Source organism: Oncorhynchus tshawytscha, linkage group LG01 (assembly GCF_018296145.1).
Source record: "Oncorhynchus tshawytscha isolate Ot180627B linkage group LG01, Otsh_v2.0, whole genome shotgun sequence".
NCBI lineage: Eukaryota > Metazoa > Chordata > Actinopteri > Salmoniformes > Salmonidae > Oncorhynchus > Oncorhynchus tshawytscha.
In genome coordinates, this window is record NC_056429.1 from 59704255 (window position 1) to 59726617 (window position 22363).

General features: G+C 44.1%; 1 protein-coding gene across 1 annotated transcript in view; it reads left to right on the top strand.

Annotated features, from left to right (window-relative positions):
* Nucleotides 1-710: 710 nt before the first annotated feature.
* Nucleotides 711-22363, top strand: part of LOC112254433 (coiled-coil domain-containing protein 85A-like) — a 42028-nt gene continuing 20375 nt past the window's right edge. Inside the window, exons 1-2 of the mRNA XM_024427019.2 lie at nucleotides 711-1384; nucleotides 1853-2888. Of these exons, the coding sequence (XP_024282787.1) occupies nucleotides 1154-1384; nucleotides 1853-2888 (1267 nt within the window). The 5' untranslated portion in view covers nucleotides 711-1153. The remainder of the gene's footprint in view (nucleotides 1385-1852; nucleotides 2889-22363) is intronic.

Here is a 22363-nt window from a genome sequence, read left to right on the forward strand (position 1 = left end):
ATAACAGCACTTACAGTTGACCGGGACAGCTCTAGCAGGGCAGAAATTTGACGAACTGACTTATTGGAAAGATGGTTCCACGTTAAAAGTCACTGAACTTTTCAGTAAGGTCATTCTACTGCCAATGTTTGTCTATGGAGATTGTATGGCTATGTGCTCAATTGTATACACCTGTTAGCAGCTGTTGTGGCTGAAATAGCTGAATCCACTAATTTAAAGGGGTATCCACATATGTTTGTATATATGAGGTTGGGAGATTGGGGAACCTATCTGGGCTAGCTAAAGCCAACTTCATAAAATTGCTAGGTGACTAGTAGAGTTAGAGATACACTACAAAAACGCCAACTCACTTAGCTGGCATGCCTGCTGGCAATATGCAGAAAAATAAACATGTTTTAATTTTTTCAGGGTTAGTTGTCATCTCAAGAGGCGCTTAGATATGCAGAAAAATATACATATATTTTTGTTTACATAGAATTAAGTATAATTATTAAAAATGCAAAATTCTTCCCCCCTCTGCCATCCTGTCATACTTTGTGCTTCCTCCGATGTTTGGGGTACATGGCATCCCTTGACTAAATCCTGCCATCTGTCATCACAAAAACAGAATGCTCCTCCTAAAGTTTAAGAGAGTCATACAGCAGATGGCGCAAGAAGACAACGCGTCCTCGCCACTCCGAAGAGGGAGAGAGAGAGGGGCACGAGTTTTCCAGTCAGCCAAATTTTTCTCAGAACTGCAGTCACGCACCCTTGCTTCTTGACTCCCCAGCGCGAGCTGCTATGCATCTGCAGCAGCCACTCCCTATTCTCCCTTTTGGCCGAAACCCGGGAATGCCTTAGGCAACAGCTGTATGCGCGAGGAGGCAGGCATGCCCAGAAGCCGGCTCTGCTGAAGAGACCGCGCGCAGACGACTTTGAGAAAGGCGGGAATATAGGAGAACCACCGCTCTTTTCAGAGAGCTTCAAAATGGGCGTGTGAGTAAGAGAACAAACATGAATTTGGTATAATTATATGGACGTTAGATAAAGAGTGTCTATTTGGGTCCATGTGTGAAGTTAGCATTGGTTGGACTGTGCACTGAATTCGTAGGTTATTACTGACCGTTGTAGGATAGATACTTTTATCCTCCCATTGGAGTAGCCTAGTACAAGGATGGAAAAGGCAACGCAGCCCCAGCTGATGGTCAATAGCGCAGAGAGTCCGACGGAGGAGCTCTCAAAGATAAGCGACGAGGAGCTGCTCAAGTGGAGCAAAGAGGAGTTGGTGCGGCGGCTACGGAGGGCAGAAGCAGTGAAGATGGGCTTTATGCTTGACCACGGGAATTTGATCCGGGAGGTGAACCGGCGGCTCCAGCAGCACCTGACCGAGATCCGGGGTTTGAAGGTGAGGCAGGTGTGATCATGCCGGGCGCGCACTGCTCTATGGATGTCTAACGGTCTCATGTTGTGTAGACTTTGTAGGCATGTTTCCAAATCAAAAAGAAATGGACGAATCATGCGTTAAAAAAAGCTGTAGCCTATAGTGTTACCTCTGCAAACTCCTTGAAAATAATGAAGGTAGGTGGTTCGAAGGTAGCAAGTAGCCTATATCATAATCCAACCCAAAGATCCACTTGTTGCCTTTATGCTTTTCCTATTACAGATGGAACTGCTGAGGATATTTAAACACAACCAAAAAGTACATTTTGGAAGGCCTATGATTTGTTTCAAAATCACAGTAAATCATCAATAAAATACATCACCATCACACACACACACATGCTCCCCCTCAATAAACAATTGCATGCTCAACATTATTTATCAGAAATCCCATATGATAAATTATATAACACCTGTGTGTGTGTGTGTCCAGGATGTGAACCAGAAGCTGCAGGAGGATAACCAGGAGCTGCGGGACCTGTGCTGTTTCCTTGATGACGACCGTCAGAAGGGCAAGCGTGTGTCTCGGGAGTGGCAGCGTCTGGGCCGCTACAGTGCCGGCCTCATGAGGAAAGAGGTGGCCCTCTACCTGCAGAAACTCAAGGAGCTGGAGCAGCGCCAGGTAGAAGTGATCAGAGAGAACCTGGAGCTCAAAGAGCTGTGTATCCTACTGGACGAGGAGAGAGGGGGAGGAGCAGGGCAGAGTGCAGGGTGCAGAAGCTCCATCGACAGCCAGAGTAGTCTGTCTCAAACTGGGGGGGCTACACTGGGCTTGCTTCGAGACGTGGGGGATGGGAGCAGCACCTCGAGTACGGGAAGCACGGATAGCCCCGACCACCCCCACCGCAAGCCCCCTTACCAGGGCTCCAGCCTGGGCTCCAAACCTGGCTCCAACCATGACAAACCAGAAGGCCCGGGCCCCGAATCTACAGGCCGCCGCCACAGCTCCACCCCAGACTACCACACCTTCCCCCAGGCCTGCAGGCCCCGCGGGGGGTCCCTCACCAGCCCTGATCCCAGGGGCCTCCGGGGGCCCTGCAGCCCAGAGAAACACGGTATATTCCCTACCCGACTGGCGGCTGAGGCCCACTCCAAACCCAACAGTGCTGGCATGCTGGCCCAGAAACCGCTTTTGGGGTCTGGGCAAGGGATAGGGCCAAACCAAGGTTCAGGCCAGTCAAGTCCTGACCTCTCACAGAGACACAGGGTTAATGCGGTCGGGGTTGGGGCTGGATGTTGGACCCCTGAGCCCAAACAGGCACTGACGGGGACACCAGAGCACCTAAGGAAGGGTCGGGTGATTGTGGGGAGCCCTGAAGTGTTACGACACCACAACCACAGCCCCAGTTCAGAGCACTGGAAGGGGAGGTACGGCAGCAGCCCCCCAGCAGGCAGGGAGTGGGGACAGATGAGGACCACTGGAGATGAGTTGTCCCCTCACAACGGCAGCATCTACAGTGGCATGAACGGTGAGTTTTTATCCAGAATAGTAATAATGCTTTTTTTTTTTATACAGGTCAATATGTAGCTGAGGTGGTTCAAGGAACTATGCTTGTTTGATGAGTCTGAGACATTAACCCCATCTGAGACATAATACTCATGCCTAGGCTTTAGGTCAGTGTGCTTACACAGTCTTTTGGTGTGCAGGCTATGTGGGTTAGCACACCCTGTAGCCCTCTAGGACTAAAGTTGATGACCACTGTATATGGCTAGGTCAACCGTTTAAATCAAATCTAATTTTATTTGTCACATGCAGTGAATACAAAAGGTATAGACTTTACCATGAAATGCTTTCTTACGAGCCCTTCCCAATGATGCAGAGTTAAAAATAATGCAAAATATGAACAAAAGGGGAATAAAATACACAAGAATTAAGCTATATACAGGGAGTAGCAGTACCAATACCAAATCACTGTGATACTGCAAGGTATTTGAGGTAGATATGTACACAAAGACAGGGGGAAATTGATTAGGCATGTGTAACAAAACTGTCCTTGGCAATTTTTGTCTAGTAGCCAATGGGTAGGTTAGGCTATGGCAGGATCAGTCACCGTGGAATCTAAGCTTGGGCGATATACAGTTTATACTATATACCGGGTATTTCGAAATACTGACGGTATGATTTTTTATATCGTAAAAACAAAAATCTTGCGGGGGCTGCGTGCGTGCGTGCTACGCCACTGCTTATAACTTTAAGTTAAGTTTAACTATAAGAAATTTCAAATCTATCAATTAAATTATATCCACCTCAGGGCTCCAGCTATGCATTTGGTTTGCTAACTTGCTAGCTAAGTGGCTAGATTTCAAGATCAAGCTTGGTTCCATCCAATCACAAGAGCATTAGTGAGGTCGGGCACTGATGTTGGCCGATTAGGCCTGGCTCGCAGTTGACGTTCCAATTCATCCCAAAGGTGTTCAATTGGGTTGAGTTCAAGGCTCTGTGCAGGCCATTTCTGTATGGACCCCACTTTTTGCACGGGAACATTGTCATGCTGAAATAGGAAAGGGCCTTCCCCAAACTATTGCAACACAAAGTTGGAAGCAGAGAATCGTCTAGAATGTCATTGTATGCTGTAGTGTTAAGATTTCCCTTCACTGGAACTAAGGGACCTAGCCCGAACCATGAAAAACAGCCCCAGAACATTATTCCTCCTCCACAAAACTTTGGCACAACAGTTGGCACTATGCATTCAGGCAGGCAGCGTTCTCCTGGCATCTGCCAAACACAGATTCATCTGTCGGACTGGCAAATGATGAAGTGTGATTTATCGTTCCAAAGAATGCGTTTACACTGCTCCAGAGTCCAATGGCGACTAGCTTTACACGACTCCAACCGACTCTTGGCTTTGTGCATTGTGATCTTAGGCTTGTGTGCAGCTGCCCGGCCATGGAAACCCATTTCATGAAGCTCCCAGGAAACATTTATTGTGCTGATGTTGCTTCCAAAGGCAGTTTGGAACTCGGGAAGTGTGTGTTGAAACAGAGGACAGACGATTTTTACACGCTACGCTTTTAAGCACTCGGCGGTCCCATTCTGTGAGCTTGTGTGGCCTACCACCATGGCTGAGCTGTTGTTGCTCCTTGACGTTTCCATGTCACAATAACAGCACTTACAGTTGACCGCCACAGCTCTAACAGGGCAGAAATTTGAAGGACTGACTTGTTGGAAAGGTGGCATCCTATGACGGTGCCACTTTGAAAGTCACTGAGCTCTTCAGTAAGGCCATTCTACTGCCAATGTTTGTCTATGGAGATTACATAGCATTGTGCTCGATTTTATACACCTATCAGCAAGGGGTGTAGCTGAAATTGCTGAATCGCCGAATTTGAAGGGCTGTCCACATACTTTTGTATATATAGTGTAGTTTGCACTTAAAAATGTTTTATTAGCACCCCTTGTGTGCATTTTCAGTAATACCGTATACCCCGGTATGATACAGAAACAGTACCATCGCTAGTGGTATCACCAATGTGGTTCAGCAGTAGTTACAGTGTTAGCAAATCAGCAGTGATGTCACCGCTCTATTGGATTCTCTCTCTGTGGAGTTGTGGTGGAGTTTGTGCGTGCATGGGTGTGTGTTCGTGTGTGTATGAGTGATTGGGGGAGGGCATATGATGTAACACTCCCCAGGGTGTCTGAAGTCAACACAGGTAACACAGTCATGTGCGTTCAGAGCTGTGAGTCAGGCAACACACACAGCCTGCAGTTGTGCCACTAAGCACAGCAGGGTCCTGCCTCCTTGGTTCATTTTTATTATTATTATTATCAGCATCTTTTATTTATTTTTACCCACTGTTCCAGGGGCATTTGTGTGTGTGTCTAAGAGTTCAGGGAGTTATTTTGCAGGACTGTGTGTCCTGGATAAACAGAGAGAGAGAGGGAGTAGGGCTGTCCACTTAGTTAAAGAAGAGGCTTTTATTTTACATTTAAATAACATTACATCAAACAGATTTTTATAATAACCTAGACAAATGTTCCTCTTTTCATAGTAAAAGCCTAATTTATACGTACAAATATTGTGAGGATCGATGCTGGAAACGAGAAGTACGTGAGTGAACAGGGAGTGAACATTTAATGAAACATGGACATGAAACAGAACAGGAACAGCATCTGGACAGGGAAAAAATAACGACATCAATGCTGACACAGGGAACAAACTGAGGAGCACACAGATATAGAGGGGGTAATGGAGTCCAGGTGAGTCCAATATTGCACAGCTGTGCGTAATGATGGTGACAGGTGTGCGTAATGAAGGGCAGCCTGGCACCCACGAATGCCAGCTTTAGCCCGACGAGCCGGCTGAGGCACGGGAGCCCAGCGAGCGGGCTGAGGCGTGGGAGCCCGGCGAGCGGGCTGAGGCAAGGTAGCCCGGCTGACCGGCTGGGGCGTGGGAGCCCGGCTGACCGGTTGAGGCGTGGGAACTGATGAACCGGTTGAGGCGTGGGAGCCTGATGGGCCGGCTGAAGCATGATGTGGGGTGGCCATCTGCCGAGCCAACCAGGGCAAAAAGACCTCTCGAGCCAGCTAGGCCGTGGAATCCCAACGAGCTAGCTGAGGCAGCCCTGGTTCCATCGGCGACGGCACCCGGACGCTACCTCACCAACCGAAACAAAAAACCCAAACTCCTTGATGCTTCCTTTAGTGGTGTCAGCATTCTGTGAGGATCGACGCTGGAGACGAGAAGCAGGTACAGGGAATGAACATTTAATGAAACAAGGACATGAAACAGAACAGGAACAGCGTCTGGACAGGGGAAAAATAATGACATCAATGCTGACACAGGGAACAAACTGGGGAGCAGACATATATGGAGGGGGTAATCAACAAAGCAATGGAATCCAGGTGAGTCCAATATTGCGCAGCTGTGCGTAATGATGGTGACAGGTGTGCTTAATGAAAGGTAGCCTGGCGCCCTCGAGCGCCTGAGATGGGAAGTGGGAGCAAGCAGTATGCATGTTTTGGGGATAAATTATGTGATTGTGTCTTTCCTTTTAAGAATGAATGTGCACATGTTTAAATGTGTGTGAGACAGAGAGAGAAAGCGACAGAGAGAGAGACTGAGTAAGTGTGTGTGCGTGCAGCCCTGAGTTGGTAAAGATTACTGTAGAGTGCTGAGTGGATGCTGTTTGTAAGGCCACAGGGTTTGAGTCCTGGAGGTGAGCAGTTAGCCTGACACTGCACTTACCACCACAGAACTACACTCTCATTTACACACTACTGTCTACTTGGTAGGAAAGACACTACAATATATACTGAACAAAAATATAAACGCAACATGCAACAATTTCAAAGATTTTACTGAGTTACAGTTCATATAAGGAAATCAGTCAATTGAAATAAATTCAGTCGGCCTTAATCGATGGCAGTGGTGGAAAAGTACCCAATTGTCATACTTGAGTAAAAGTAAAGATACCTTCATAGAAAAAAAAATGACTCCAAAATACTAATTGAGTAAAAGTCTAAAAGTATTTGGTTTTAAATATACTTAAGTATAAAAAGTAAATTGAATTGCTAAAATATACTTAAGTATCAAAAGTAAGTGTAAATAATTTCAAATTCCTTATATTATTAATCAAACCAGATGGCACCATTTTTTTGTTTTTTATTTTATTAATGGATAGCCAGGGGCACCCACCAACACTCAGACATCATTTACAAATAAAGAATTTCTGTTTAGTGAGTCCGCCAGTAGGGATGACCAGTGATGTTCTCTTGATAAGCTTGTGAATTGGACCCTTTTCCTTTTCTGATAAGCATTCAGAATGTAACGAGTACTTTTGGGTGTCAGGGAAAATGTATAGAGTAAAACGTACATTATTTTCTTTAGGAATGTAGTGAAGTAAAAATAAATGTTGTCAAGTACTTTACACCACTGATCTATGGATTTCACATGACTGGGCAGGAATTGTGTACACATCATTGTGACATGAGCCATGCATTATCATGCTAAAACATGAGGTGATGGCGGCAGATTAATGGCATGACAATGGGCCTCAGGATCTCGTCACGGTATCTCTGTGCCTTCAAATTGCCAACATAGAGCGTTGAAGCGCAAGGCTCAACTTCTCTGCTGTTTTGGTGCCCGTGCACATGAGCAGATACTGTATGTGACTGTGTGAGAGCGAAGTGGTGAATCTCGCTCATCTCAATATCTCCGGTGCTGCTCATGGCAATGTAATTTCACTAAGCCTAACATTAAGATCCATTTTTAATGAGAGGATTGATCATTTAGAGGCATATTGAACAGGGATTAGAGTGTAATTGAGAAGTGGGCCTGTGTTACTGTGTACACTATAGTTTATTTGCTTTGAACTCACATCCCTGTCAGAACAGGGTGTACAGTAAAGTATGAAGGGCCTGAAGTGTGTTCATATTTCTTTCTCTCTCTCTCATCCTTCGCTCTCTCTTTTTCTGTCAGCCTTTCACTCTCTGCTCCCTCCCTCCCTGCTGTGGAAGCGGAGTTTATTGGGAAATTAATGTCTGGTGCTCACTCACCCCTCTAACACCATGAGAAAACGATTGGAGAACAGTTTTCAGGAGCTCCGCCGCTTAACACTGCTCTCTATATCCTCCTGCCTCTATGTTTTTATCCCTATTCTTCTTCCATCCTTCATCTTCTCACCCCATAGCCTCAAATCACCCTACCTCACTATCTTCCTCCCAGCGCTTTCTTCTTTCTCCCCCTCTGCCTCTCCTCTTTCTATCTCCAGCCCTCTCTTAATGTTGCAGAAGTGATTGGGCTCTCACATACTGTGTGTGGCTTGGTCTGTTGGTCTCAGGCACATAGAGGCACAAGTTACAATAGCAGAACACCAGCCAGGCTAAGTTTTTATTTTTTAAAATCTTTATTTAACTAGGCAAGTCAGTTAAGAACAAATTCTTATTTTCAATGGCGGCCTAGGAACAGTGGGTTAACTGCCTTGTTCAGGGGCAGAATGACACATTTTTACCTTGTCAGCTCGGGGATTCAATCTTGCAACCTTTCGGTTACTAGTCCAACTGTAACGGCTGTTTAAAGAAGAGGAGGACCAAGGTGTAGCGTGGTACATGTCCATGATTTTTTATTGGAACACTAAAAACGAGAACGAAAGAAACCGAAACAGTTCTGTCTGGTGAGGACACAAAACAACTACCCACAAAACACAGGTAGGAAAAGGCTACCTAAGTATGCTTCTCAATCAGAGACAACGATAGACAGCTGCCTCTGATTGAGAACCACATCCAGCCAAGCACACAGGAATAGAAAACATAGAACACAAAACATAGAATGCCCACCCCAACTCACGCACTGACCAAACCAAAATAGAGACATAAAAAGGATCTCTGAGGTCAGGGCGTGACACCAACGCTCTAATCACTAGGCTACTTGTGTCGGTGACAATCCGGTTCCCTATGTATGTGTGCAATGTGTGTGCCCTGTGTTGTGCTCTATCAAATTGAATTCAATTGTATTGGCATGACTTTTGTCCAATATTGCCATAGTGGTAAATAACATGGTTAATCACAACAAGCAATTAATGAATGCTTCATCACATTTTTCAAAAGCCTGAAGGTAACATGCTTCCTGTCTGTATGATTTCCATGGGCTCTAGCCATGTCTGTGTGTCTGTGCTCTCTCTGGTCTCCATCTGTCCTGCCTGCTACTCCTCAGCTCTTCTACTTAGATTTTTCATCGAAGGTCAGCAATGTCCTCTCTCTTCCAAAGAACCAACTGTACATGTACATTCAGCATGGCATTATGTGCCATAGTCTCTGGCATGGGTAAATCTTCATTATAAAACAGAGCTTTGTCGACAAGAGCCAGCACCTTAACAAATGATGGCCGTCAACACTATGGCTGTGCTGTGTTCAATAATTGAGAAGGCCAGCCTTCTGGCAATCAGTAAACATTTCCGAATGGTAAGAGTTTTTTTATGCATTGTAGTTGCTTTATGGACATCAGCTGGGCCTGTGCAGGTCAGACCAGCTCCACACACACCTCCCTGGGACTGCCCCTGGGGGGCTTTAACCTTTATCCCAGTTAGAAAAGTGCTACCGGAGTCAGGGATGTGTTTGCGTGTGTGTGTGTGTCATTTTGTGTGTAACTGCACAGTGCATACCTCCTGACAGCGTCCCCTTGAATCTGCCCTCTACCCTAACATACATGCACATATGCACGCACGTAGGTGCACACACACACACACACACACACACACACACACACACACACACACACACACACACACACACACACACACACACACACACACACACACACACACACACACACACACACACACACACTCTCCCTAGGGGCAACTAATCCAGTGCTAGGGTGCTCATCTGAGAGGACATGGGCTGTGACCTGGACTACCTTGAATAAGCACCTTCCAAATAATTGCATTGTTTGGTCTATTACCCGTTAGAAATGCATTCATAAGCTATGTGATATTTGGCCAAGAAAATAGCAACCCACACACTGCTCCTGCTTGTGACACTTGTTTTATAAGCCCAGAATCACTTTGCGCACCCTGCAAAGCATTCCATTCATCATCACATTTGCAGACTTACAGTATGTAAGAGCCCACTATTCGTAATGTGATGAGTAGATTGGATAGTCATAATCTAGGCTAATAATATAACTCAATAACTTTTTGCAAAAAATACCATTCAATGCATGGCTGAGCGCATATAGCTTAGGCTATAGGCTATATCAGATAGCCTACCTTTCTTCTTTCTCTGCACAGAAAAAAACGTTTAAAACGTTTATTCTTTCAGTGAAATACGGAACTGTTCTATATTTTATCGAAAGGGTGGCATTCTTAAGTCTAAATATTGCTGTTACATTGCACAACCTTCAATGTTATGTCATAATTATGTAAAATTCTGGCAAATTAATTACGATCTTTGTTAGTAAGAAATGGTCTTCACACAGTTCGCAACGAGCCAGGCGGCCCAAACTGCTGCATATGCCCTGACAGAACGCAAGAGAAGTGACACAATTTCCCTAGTTAAAATAAATTCATGTTAGCAGGCAAAATTAACTAAATATGCAGGTTTAAAAATATATACTTGTGTATTGATTTTAAGAGGCATTGATGTTTATGGTTAGCACCGACAGTGCTTTTTTTCATGAATGCGCTTGTTAAATCATCACCATTTTGGCGAAGTAGGCTGTGATTCAATGATAAATGAACATGCACCGCATTGATTATATGCAACGCAGGACAAGCTAGATAAACTAGTAATATCATCAACCATCTGTAGTTAACTAGTGGTTATGTTAAGACTGATCATTTTTTTACAAGGTAAGTTTAATGCTAGCTAGCAACTTACATTGGCTCCTTACTGCACTCGCGTAACAAGTGGTCAGGCTGCCACGCAGTCTCCTTGTAGAGTGCAATTTATTCGGCCATAATCGGTGTCCAAAAATGGCAATTATTGATAGTTATGAAAACTTCAAATCGGCCCTAATTAATCGGCCATGCTAGAGGCATTAGTAGAATATTTTTTTATACAACAAATTACAGGTAGTCCCCTTTGTTGACACTGACAAACATGTCAATGAAAACAATGTTGTCCACATAATAGGCCTACAAGAAGGGGAGACACAAATATAATATGAGGTTCATCTAAACTGGAGGAGGAAATGATTGCCCAAAAACAAACTTTTGGTGGCACTTACCCAACAATGATAGTGAATATGCACAGTACGCATTCACCTGGTATATAGCCGATGCTCTCCGCTGGTGTCAGTAAGATAGGCTATACTGTTGTTCGCTCACTTAATTTTATAACTAAAAGACAAATTGGAGTCCTTTCATTGCCTTCTCTTTGCCGCAATGGCCATTTGCTTTCCAAACTATGTTTTCCTGTGATTGTATTTGGAAATATTGCGATATGCCTGGCTGGGCCTTTACTTTTCACTGACAGTCGCAACTCAACAATAATCTTCCCATATTGTGCACACTGCCTTGCCTTGCAACTGTAGGCAATGCGATTTAAAACAATACACTTTATTATTTTTAAAGAAGTGAATGTTCCTCTGTAGCCAAATCATGCTTTGGTAGGCTATTTTGAATGATTTTATTTATTTCTGTATAGACAGGAGTAGGATAATTAGGCTATACCATTTTTGCTATTTCATTACATTTACTTTAGGGAAAGCTTAGCTATGCATGGGATTATAGGCATGTGTGTCTTCTCTAAATAAACAAATGAAATACGGCCTTGGCTACAATACAGCACAGTAAAGCAGAACATTGATACGTTTGATTTCCATTTATTTATTATGCAGTTAATTTTTTTAATTAATTAATGAAGCAGTTTATTATTTTTATTAATCAATCAAGGCAGGGCCCTCCAGTTACCCACATGGGCCCCCTACCTCCTCTCCTGCCCCCATCTGATGATTTGCAGAACGGCAACAGGCAGAGAGCAGGCTCCTGAGTCCTCCTGTTGTTGACGGTTTCAGTTAAAAAAAAAACAACAACAACATACAATTCTACATATATACTGGATAGATAAGATATAATGTATATATTTAATCTTTTTTTTTTAAGTAAAAATATATATATTACATTTTTTTGCTGCCTCTTGGGCACCCCACGGGCCTGGCCCCAGGGTAAGCCCCTGCATTAATCTGACACTGTTACAGTTACATATTAAGAGATTGATTTTGGACGATATTATATAGATAAACTCCAAGTATTGATTTGCAAAAGACAACAAGAAAAAATGTTTTTATTTATGTTTTTATTTATTGCTACTGTACTGAAGGCAGTGATAGCTAAGGCTAGTCGGCAGTAACTGCGCCAAAAGTTAATTATTTTTCATCCTATAGCTTGATCTCCATCTTGTTTTTAAATAGTGAGCCAATATGTTTTCAACACTTTTATTTCCCTGACTGATCAAAATGAGTTTTCTCATGCTCTCTCTTGACTCTCTGTAGCAGACAATCTATAAAGTGAGCAATATGTTTGGAACATCAAATCGCAATAAAAATCACAGTATCGAATCATATAGAATTATGAAAATCGTGGGAATCGCAATACGTATCTTATCGGCACCTAAGTATGTAAGGTCCCTGGCAATTCCCAGCCCTACTTCCAAACACAACATCATAATAAGTGTCTCTTCTTCTTTGTCCCCTTCGATTTGCATCATGGCTCTTGCTTGTCATCCACAGTTAGTATAGCACCATAACATTCCTATTTATTCACTAGGTATAGTGTCTGCCACAGGAGGTTGCTGAGAGGATAACCACTCATAATAATGGAATGGAGCGAATGGTATGGCATCAAACACCTGGAAACCATCTGTTTGATGTATTTGATACCACTACGCTGATTCCTCTCAAGTCATTACCACAAGCCCGTTCTCTCGAAGTAAGGGGCCACCAACCTCCTGTGGAGTGTGGGTATAGTTTTGTTGGTGCTTGATAGCCAGTATGTCTTTTCCCTATAGGTGTGCACCTCGGACTAATGACACAGTATAACACTATTAATCTCAAAGGAAACAATGCAATACTGGGTTTATCCGGGGTACATGATGCACTGCATATGATTTCCATTTAGTTTTTACGACGCACGACAATTCATATTGACCCACAGGTGTAATAAGGACACAATTGTATTGTTAGGCCAATGTAACAACAACATATCAATATATCGGTACAAATCAATGTTCTGCTACAGCCATACAGCCCTAGAGTAGCACTATAGATGAATCAAATCAAATCAAATCAAATTTTATTTGTCACATACACATGGTTAGCAGATGTTAATGCGAGTGTAGCGAAATGCTTGTGCTTCTAGTTCCGACAATGCAGTAATAACGAACAAGTAATCTAACTAACAATTCCAAAAAACAAAAAAAACTACTGTCTTATACACAGTGTAAGGGGATAAAGAATATGTACATAAGGATATATGAATGAGTGATGGTACAGAGCAGCATAGGCAAGATACAGTAGATGATATCGAGTACAGTATATACATATGAGATGAGTATGTAAACCAAGTGGCATAGTTAAAGTGGCTAGTGATACATGTATTACATAAGGATGCAGTCGATGATATAGAGTACAGTATCTACGTATGCATATGAGATGAATAATGTAGGGTAAGTAACATTATATAAGGTAGCATTGTTTAAAGTGGCTAGTGATATATTTACATCATTTCCCATAAATTCCCATGATTAAAGTGGCTGGAGTAGAGTCAGTGTCATTGACAGTGTGTTGGCAGTAGCCACTCAATGTTAGTGGTGGCTGTTTAACAGTCTGATGGCCTTGAGATAGAAGCTGTTTTTCAGTCTCTCGGTCCCAGCTTTGATGCACCTGTACTGACCTCGCCTTCTGGATGACAGCGGGGTGAACAGGCAGTGGCTCGGGTGGTGATGTTGATGCCTTAGCATCGGGTGGTGTAGGTGTCCTGGAGGGCAGGTAGTTTGCCCCCGGTGATGCGTTGTGCAGACCTCACTACCCTCTGGAGAGCCTTACGGTTGAGGGCGGTGCAGTTGCCATACCAGGCGGTGATACAGCCCGCCAGGATGCTCTCGATTGTGCATCTGTAGAAGTTTGTGAGTGCTTTTGGTGACAAGCCGAATTTCTTCAGCCTCCTGAGGTTGAAGAGGCGCTGCTGCGCCTTCCTCACGATGCTGTCTGTGTGAGTGGACCAATTCAGTTTGTCTGTGATGTGTATGCCGAGGAACTTAAAACTTGCTACCCTCTCCACTACTGTTCCATCGATGTGGATGGGGGTGTTCCCTCTGCTGTTTCCTGAAGTCCACAATCATCTCCTTAGTTTTGTTGACGTTGAGTGTGAGGTTATTTTCCTGACACCACACTCCGAGGGCCCTCACCTCCTCCCTGTAGGCCGTCTCGTCGTTGTTGGTAATCAAGCCTACCACTGTTGTGTCGTCCGCAAACTTGATGATTGAGTTGGAGGCGTGCGTGGCCACGCAGTCGTGGGTGAACAGGGAGTACAGGAGAGGGCTCAGAACGCACCCTTGTGGGGCCCCAGTGTTGAGGATCAGCGGGTTGGAGATGTTGTTACCTACCCTCACCACCTGGGGGCGGCCCGTCAGGAAGTCCAGTACCCAGTTGCACAGGGCGGGGTCGAGACCCAGGGTCTCGAGCTTGATGACGAGCTTGGAGGGTACTATGGTGTTGAATGCCGAGCTGTAGTCGATGAACAGCATTCTCACATAGGTATTCCTCTTGTCCAGATGGGTTAGGGCAGTGTGCAGTGTGGTTGAGATTGCATCGTCTGTGGACCTATTTGGGCGGTAAGCAAATTGGAGTGGGTCAAGGGTGTCAGGTAGGGTGGAGGTGATATGGTCCTTGACTAGTCTCTCAAAGCACTTCATGATGACGGATGTGAGTGCTACGGTGCGGTAGTCGTTTAGCTCAGTTACCTTAGCTTTCTTGGGAACAGGAACAATGGTGGCCCTCTTGAAGCATGTGGGAACAGCAGACTGGTATAGGGATTGGTTGAATATGTCCGTAAACACACCGGCCAGCTGGTCTGCGCATGCTTTGAGGGCGCGGCTGGGGATGCCGTCTGGGCCTGCAGCCTTGCGAGGGTTAACACGTTTAAATGTCTTACTCACTTCGGCTGCAGTGAAGGAGAGACCGCATGTTTTCCGTTGCAGCCTGTGTCAGTGGCACTGTATTGTCCTCAAAGCGGGCAAAAAAGTTATTTAGTCTGCCTGGGAGCAAGACATCCTGGTCCGTGACTGGGCTGGGTTTCTTCCTGTAGTCCGTGATTGACTGTAGACCCTGCCACATGCCTCTTGTGTCTGAGCCGTTGAATTGAGATTCTACTTTGTCTCTGTACTGGCGCTTAGCTTGTTTGATAGCCTTGCGGAGGGAATAGCTGCACTGTTTGTATTCAGTCATGTTACCAGACACCTTGCCCTGGTTAAAAGCAGTGGTTCGCGCCTTCAGTTCCACACGAATGCTGCCATCAATCCACGGTTTCTGGTTAGGGAATGTTTTAATCGTTGCTATGGGAACGACATCTTCAACGCACGTTCTAATGAACTCGCACACCGAATCAGCGTATTCGTCAATGTTGTTGTCTGAAGCAATACGAAACATCTCCCAGTCCACGTGATGGAAGCAGTCTTGGAGTGTGGAGTCAGCTTGGTCGGACCAGCGTTGGACCGACCTCAGCGTGGGAGCTTCTTGTTTTAGTTTCTGTCTGTAGGCAGGGATCAACAAAATGGAGTCGTGGTCAGCTTTTCCGAAAGGGGGGCGGGGCAGGGCCTTATATGCATCGCGGAAGTTAGAGTAACAATGATCCAGGGTCTTTCCACCCCTGGTTGCGGAATCGATATGCTGATAAAATTTAGGGAGTCTTGTTTTCAGATTAGCCTTGGTAAAATCCCCAGCTACAATGAATGCAGCCTCCGGATAAATCGTTTCCAGTTTGCAGAGAGTTAAATAAAGTTCGTTCAGAGCCATCGAAGTGTCTGCTTGGGGGGGGATATATACGGCTGTGATTATAATCGAAGAGAATTCTCTTGGTAGATAATGCGGTCTACATTTGATTGTGAGGAATTCTAAATCAGGTGAACAGAAGGATTTGAGTTCCTGTATGTTTCTTTCATCACACCATGTGGCCATAAGGCATACGCCCCCGCCCCTCTTCTTACCAGAAAGATGTTTGTTTCTGTCGGCGCGATGCGTGGAGAAACCCGCTGGCTGCACCGCTTCGGATTGCGTCTCTCCAGTTAGCCATGTTTCCGTGAAGCAGAGAACGTTACAGTCTCTGATGTCCCTCTGGAATGCTACCCTTGCTCGGATTTCATCAACCTTGTTGTCAAGAGACTGGACATTGGCAAGAAGAATGCTAGGGAGTGGTGCACGATGTGCCCGTCTCCGGAGTCTGACCAGAAGACCGCTTCATTTCCCTCTTTTCCTAAGTCGTATTTTTGGGTCGCTGCATGGGAACCATTACGTGGCACTGGTTGTAAGGCAGAACACAGGATCCGCATCGCGAAAAACATATTCTTGGTCGTACTGATGGTGAGTTGACGCTGATCTTATATTCAGTAGTTCTTCTCGGCTGTATGTAATGAAACCTAAGATGACCTGGGGTACTAGTGTAAGAAATAACACGTAAAAAAACAAAAAACTGCATAGTTTCCTAGGAACGCGAAGCGAGGCGGCCATCTCTGTCGGCGCCGGAAGTAGACTGCAGAGCACTTACTTAATATTCTGTGGGCCTTAGTGGAGGGATCTCAATCTGTCAGCCAGTCAGTCAGTGAGGCGTGGTGTCAGTTACTGTGTAAATAGGGCATCATTCTCCATGTTGTGTGCCCAGGGTAATAGGCATTAGCATTGGAGATGTGACACCCAACATGCCCTGCTGAATGTTCAGGCTGCTTCATGATCCGTAGGTTTCCCCTCCTGTATCCTGCTCCTGTACCTCTGGGCCTGATGTGACATCACCGCACTGCTCTGGTCTGTCCTGTTCTTTTCTTTTCTGTTTAGGACATTTATATTGCATTATTAACTAATTGAATTTAGAGGGCTTTTGAATTGCTCTATGGGTTTCATTGAGTGTTGGGGGGAGGGGGTGGTGGTGTAAAACGGTACACATCGGTTGCTTTAGCATCAAGCTGTTTCTCTGCCTCTTTTGCTCTCTTGCTCCCTCTCTCTTTCACTCTCTCTCTCTCCTTCCCTTCCCTTCCATCTCCCCCACTCTGAGAAAATGAGTCATTCTCTTATGTGCCCAGCTGTTGGTAAGAGGAAACCCAGTTCTCTGAATAATCCGTCTGGTACACTGAGCAGTAGGGCCATGTTTCCGCCTTTGCTTGTTAACACCCTGACCAGTGTCTCAAAATACCTTGGGATTTTAATAAAGGTGGTCCAATGCATACAATGCTATTAGCAGTTGTCCAATAAGGATGTCTGATATCACGGTAGGGAGTCATCAGTCTGACAGGCCTATTGTGGCTCATTTAAAAAGGCCAATGTTGTTATTACCAGAGCTGCATTCATATTCCATATGGAAGTGGGACTAGGGAGATGGAAAATCCCCCATAAAGCATTGCCAGGATAGCCCTTGTTTTTTGTGGTGAAATTCTGAAGAAATGTACTTTCATACACCTGAGTCTCTATTCAGAACCAAGTCTCTATTCATTCCCAGGTGTGTAAGAGAGGTAAAACAGTAGATTAGAAGAATGAGAGTCCAGCAACCTCACAATAAGATATGCTTGAATATTTTCAGTCACATACAGTCCTTGGTCCAGGCATTCTGCAGTGCCATTTGTGTGTGTTCCCATGTTACAACCCCTTCACTGCTGCTGCCCATGGATCTGTCCTGTGGGGAGTGCCAGTGGAGGGGCAGGAGGGGACAGGGAGGGCATGAGGATTTTGCCAGATTTGAATAATGTAGCGTAAAATACATCCCAGATGGTATTACTCTAATTCTATGTTTAACTGCCCTCTTAAAGGGTAATTCCACCGCTTTTTAACCTCATAATCATTAACTCCAGCACCATGCAAATGTTTACATATGTGAAAACTGCACATTTCTATGTTCTGTAGTTAAAAAGATAAGAATAAACGTTTTGATAAGTGCTACTTGATGACATCTTTAAAATGTATAATTTTTATAAAAATTCACACCCGAGTCAATACTTTGTAGAAGCACCTTTAGTAGTGATTACAGCTGTGAATCTTTCTGGTTAAGTCTTTAAGAGCTTTCCACATCTGAATTGTACAACATTTTCCATTATTCTTTTCAAAATTCGAGACAACCATTTTCAGGTCTTGCCAGAGATTTTCAAGTAAAAACTGTAACTCGGCCATTCACTGTCTTCTTGGTAAGCAACTCCAGTGTAGATTTGTCCTTATGTTTTAGGTTTTTGCCCTGCTGAAAGGTGAATTCATCTCCCAGTGTCTGGTGGAGAGCAGCCAGAACCAGGCTTTCCTCTTAAGATTTTTCCTGTGCATAGCTCTATTCAAGTAATTTGTTATCCTGAAAAAGTCCTTTATCCCCAGTCCTTAATGATTACAAGCATACCCATAACATGATGCAGCCACCACTGCTGCCCCATGGGGGTGGCCATGGGGCGGCAGGGTAGCCTAGTGGTTAGAGCATTGGACTAGTAACCGGAAGGTTGCAAGCTGACAAGGTACAAATCTGTTGTTCTGCCCCTGAACAGGCAGTTAACCCACTGTTCCTAGGCTGTCATTGAAAATAAGAATTTGTTCTTAACTGACTTGCCTAGTTAAATAAAGGTAAATAAAAAAATAAAAAATGCTTGAGAATATGGATTGTGGTACTCAGTAATGTATTGGATTTTCCCCAAACATAACACTTTGTATTCGGGACAAAAAGTAAATTGCTTTGCCACATTTTTTGCAGTATTACATTAGTGTCTTGTTGCAAACAGGATGCATGTTTTGGAATATTTATTTTCTATACAGGCTTCCTTTTCACTCTGTCAATTGATGTTAGTATTGTGGGGTAACTACAATATTGTTGATCCATCCTCAGTTTTCTCCTACCACAACCATTAAACTAATGGTGAAATCACAGAGCGGTTTCCTTCCTCTCCGGCAACTGTGCAGTGGTTGTATGAATTTTGGATCTGTCATCCCAGAACTGTCCCAGACTCTGTTTTTTCTCAGGGATGATGGGACGCACTTAATTCCGAGCCCTGGAGGGAATTATTTTCTAAAGACATAAAAATGATTTGGTTGTAATTGTAATGTTGCAAATGTTATAGGCTATGAGGGATCTTATAGGGGCAGTTTTGTATTGTGAGATATGCAAAGAAGGCAATAGTGTAGCCTACATTTCTGTCTGATTCTCTCTGGTAAAAAAATCTAGTAATGCTTTGTATTTTGTAAAGGGGTCCCTTGCATCATATAATGATGCAAAAATTGTGTTACAGACCATTTTTTAATTTGGGAAAAATTACTTATTTACCTTCTCCCCAAAAAATCTCAGTGTTTGAAAATCGCTGTTTTTTAAAAATGTTTTTACTTTAGATGACATCATCAAATTGCACTTTAAAAAAACCAAATGTGTTCTTTTCACATATGTGGACACTGGTATGGTGCTGCACATGTACTAACGTGGATTGGATTGAATCCCAGCTCAAGTAGGCTATGTGTTGTAGCTCTCAACAGACATTATTAATCTTATAGACAGTGCATGACTATCTGTCAAATACTCATCTCTGCTATGGTAGTTGTCTGCTGCAGAGACCATTATATTATTGTTCAATGTTAAAGTGTATGTGTGTGTGTGTGTTTGTGTGAATTAATTAATCACAGCTTTAATTTATTCTGTCAGCCCTCAAATAGCATAATTAATTACGTTTATTTTTTATTTTGAAATGTATTTTTAGATAGTGATTGTATGGATGGGAAAGGGATGACTGATTTTATGTGGAAAAGTGTGTGTCTGTGTGTTTGTTTTGTTAAAACCAAAACACTGACATATTTGATATTTTGCTGTTTGTTTGTAGGGGTTAGAGGTCTTCACGGATGCACCTGTACCGAGACCCGATCCGGGACAGGAGTGGGTCCGGATCTAGAATTCTAAAGAATGTCATGGGTCTGGGTCGGATATGATATGATTGTCACAGGTCTCGGGTATGTGTAATTTTAACTGACTCGTCTGGGAGGACCTGTACAAATCCAAACGCAACTGCTGCAGTAGAGAGAGAGGGACATTTTATAATTTATGCTGCTGCTCTTGCTTTTCACGTGATGGCGCGTGTAGCTTGTTGTTGTTGGTGGCCAATCACAAGTCATCAAAGCGGAAATAGGTTACAGTCATAGAGCCTCGGTCCGTGTGTGGCAAAGGTTAGGAGATATCTAATCAATGGAAGATGGAAATAAAAATATTTTATTAAAAGTTAAAGGAGAAGGATAGGCTACAACAACCAGGAGCCAACAAGTATGCTGCTACTTAATATTCTGAATGGAGTTTCCCGCTGGGCACACTATCAGGAATCAAGGTGTGACCCAGATACAGACATGTCAAATTAACACTGGTTTAATAATCCAACAGGGGCAGGCAATAGACAGGTCAAGGCAGGCAGGGGTCAGTAAACCAGGGGTATGGCAACGGTACTGGACGGCAGGCAGGGTCAGGGAAGGCAGAGTGGTCAGAAAGGCGGGCTCAGAGTCAGGAGGGTCAAAACCAGGAGGGTGAGAAAAGAGAGACTGGGAAAAGCAGGAGCTGAGAACAAAAACGCTGGTTGACTCAACCAACAAGACGAACTGGCAACAGACATACAGAGAACACAGGTATAAATACACAGGGGATAATGGGGAAGATGGGTGACACCTGGAGGGGTTGGAGACAATCACAAGGACAGGTGAAACAGATCAGGGTGTGAAAACACTGGTTGAATTAACATTGTTTCCACCAACATGGAATAGATGTTGAATAGACGTCTGTGCCCAGTGAGTAGTAACTATGTAAGACGAGAAAGTGCATGCAGCCTCAATAAGCCTAGCTAGCTAGATAGCTTAACTAGCTTCTCCCGGTTTGATGCTGTCAAGACAGGTACTACATAATCATATCGGATGATAAATAACCTAGCTATGGCAGCTATCAGTCTACTATAGTGCGTCTTTGCCTAGTTTGTTGCTCTCGTCTCTCCCTCCCTCCTCCCCATGTCACTCACTCACACTTACAGTAGCCTACACACACAGCACGGCCCTCGCTATTCTGTCACCTCTTTCTACCTCCTCTCCCTCGCACTTTTTCATCTCTGGTTAATAAAGTCACTTAAAAATGGACTTTTCTGCGGCTTCCCTCACTTGTACCGTATCAGACAGGGTCTGGATCCAACCAGGTCTATACTGAATGGGTCTAGTTGTCCTCGGGTCCATTCAGAATGGGTCTTTATATTTTAAAAACAAATGTATGCATAACGGGTCTGGGTGGGAAAGCCCCAGGTTAATTTTGGAAATGTGAAGGCCTCTAGTAGGGGTCAGAAGTGACGTGAGCAGCAACAGATTCTGCTCCATTTGTTTGAGCGAGAAATGTTATGTGTGTATGTGACAGTGTGTGTGCGTGGGTGGTGTGTGTCTGTCACAGAGAATATGATTATGAACGCATGTGTCTGTGTGTACGTGCTTTACAGTGCCGTTAGTGAAAGCACTGCTGTTTGGGTCTCAGCTGGCCTAACTCTCATTGTTTGTTCATAGGTTGAAAGAAGTGTTTGCTCTGAACAGAAGGAAACTCTTTTGTTTTTGATGAGAGGGCGCACATCACTCTGATGTCTCTGCTCTTTCACTGTGGCCATTCTAGACTTTGCATACTTGCACCATATTACATTGAAGGAAGTAGTAAAAGCATCAGGTTATTGAGCTTTACGTACAATACCGTTCAAAAGTTTGGGGTCACTTAGAAATGTCCTTGTTTTTGAAAGAAAAGCACATTTTATGTCCATTAAAATAACATCAAATTGATCAGAAATACAGTGTAGACCTTGTTAATGTTGTAAATGACTATTGTAGCTGGAAACGGCTGATTTTTAATGGAATATCTACATAGCTGTACAGAGGTTCATTATCAGCAACCATCACTCCTGTGTTCCAATGGCACGTTGTTTCAGCTTCATTAAATAGTACCCGCAAAACACCAGTCTCAACGTCAACAGTGAAGAGGCGACTCCGGGATGCTGGCCTTCTAGGCAGAGTTGCAAAGAAAATGCCGTATCTCAGACTGGCCAATAAAAAGAAAACAGTAAGGTGGGCAAAGAACACAGACACTGGACCGAGGAACTCTGCCTAGAAGGCCAGCATCCCTGAGTCGCCTCTTCACTGTTGACTTTAAGACTGGTGTTTTGCGGGTACTATTTAATGAAGCTGCCAGTTGAGGACTTGTGAAGTGTCTGTTTCTCAAACTAGACACTCTAATGTAATTGTCCTCTTGCCCACTCCTCTTTCTATTCTCGTTAGAGACAGTTTGCACTGTT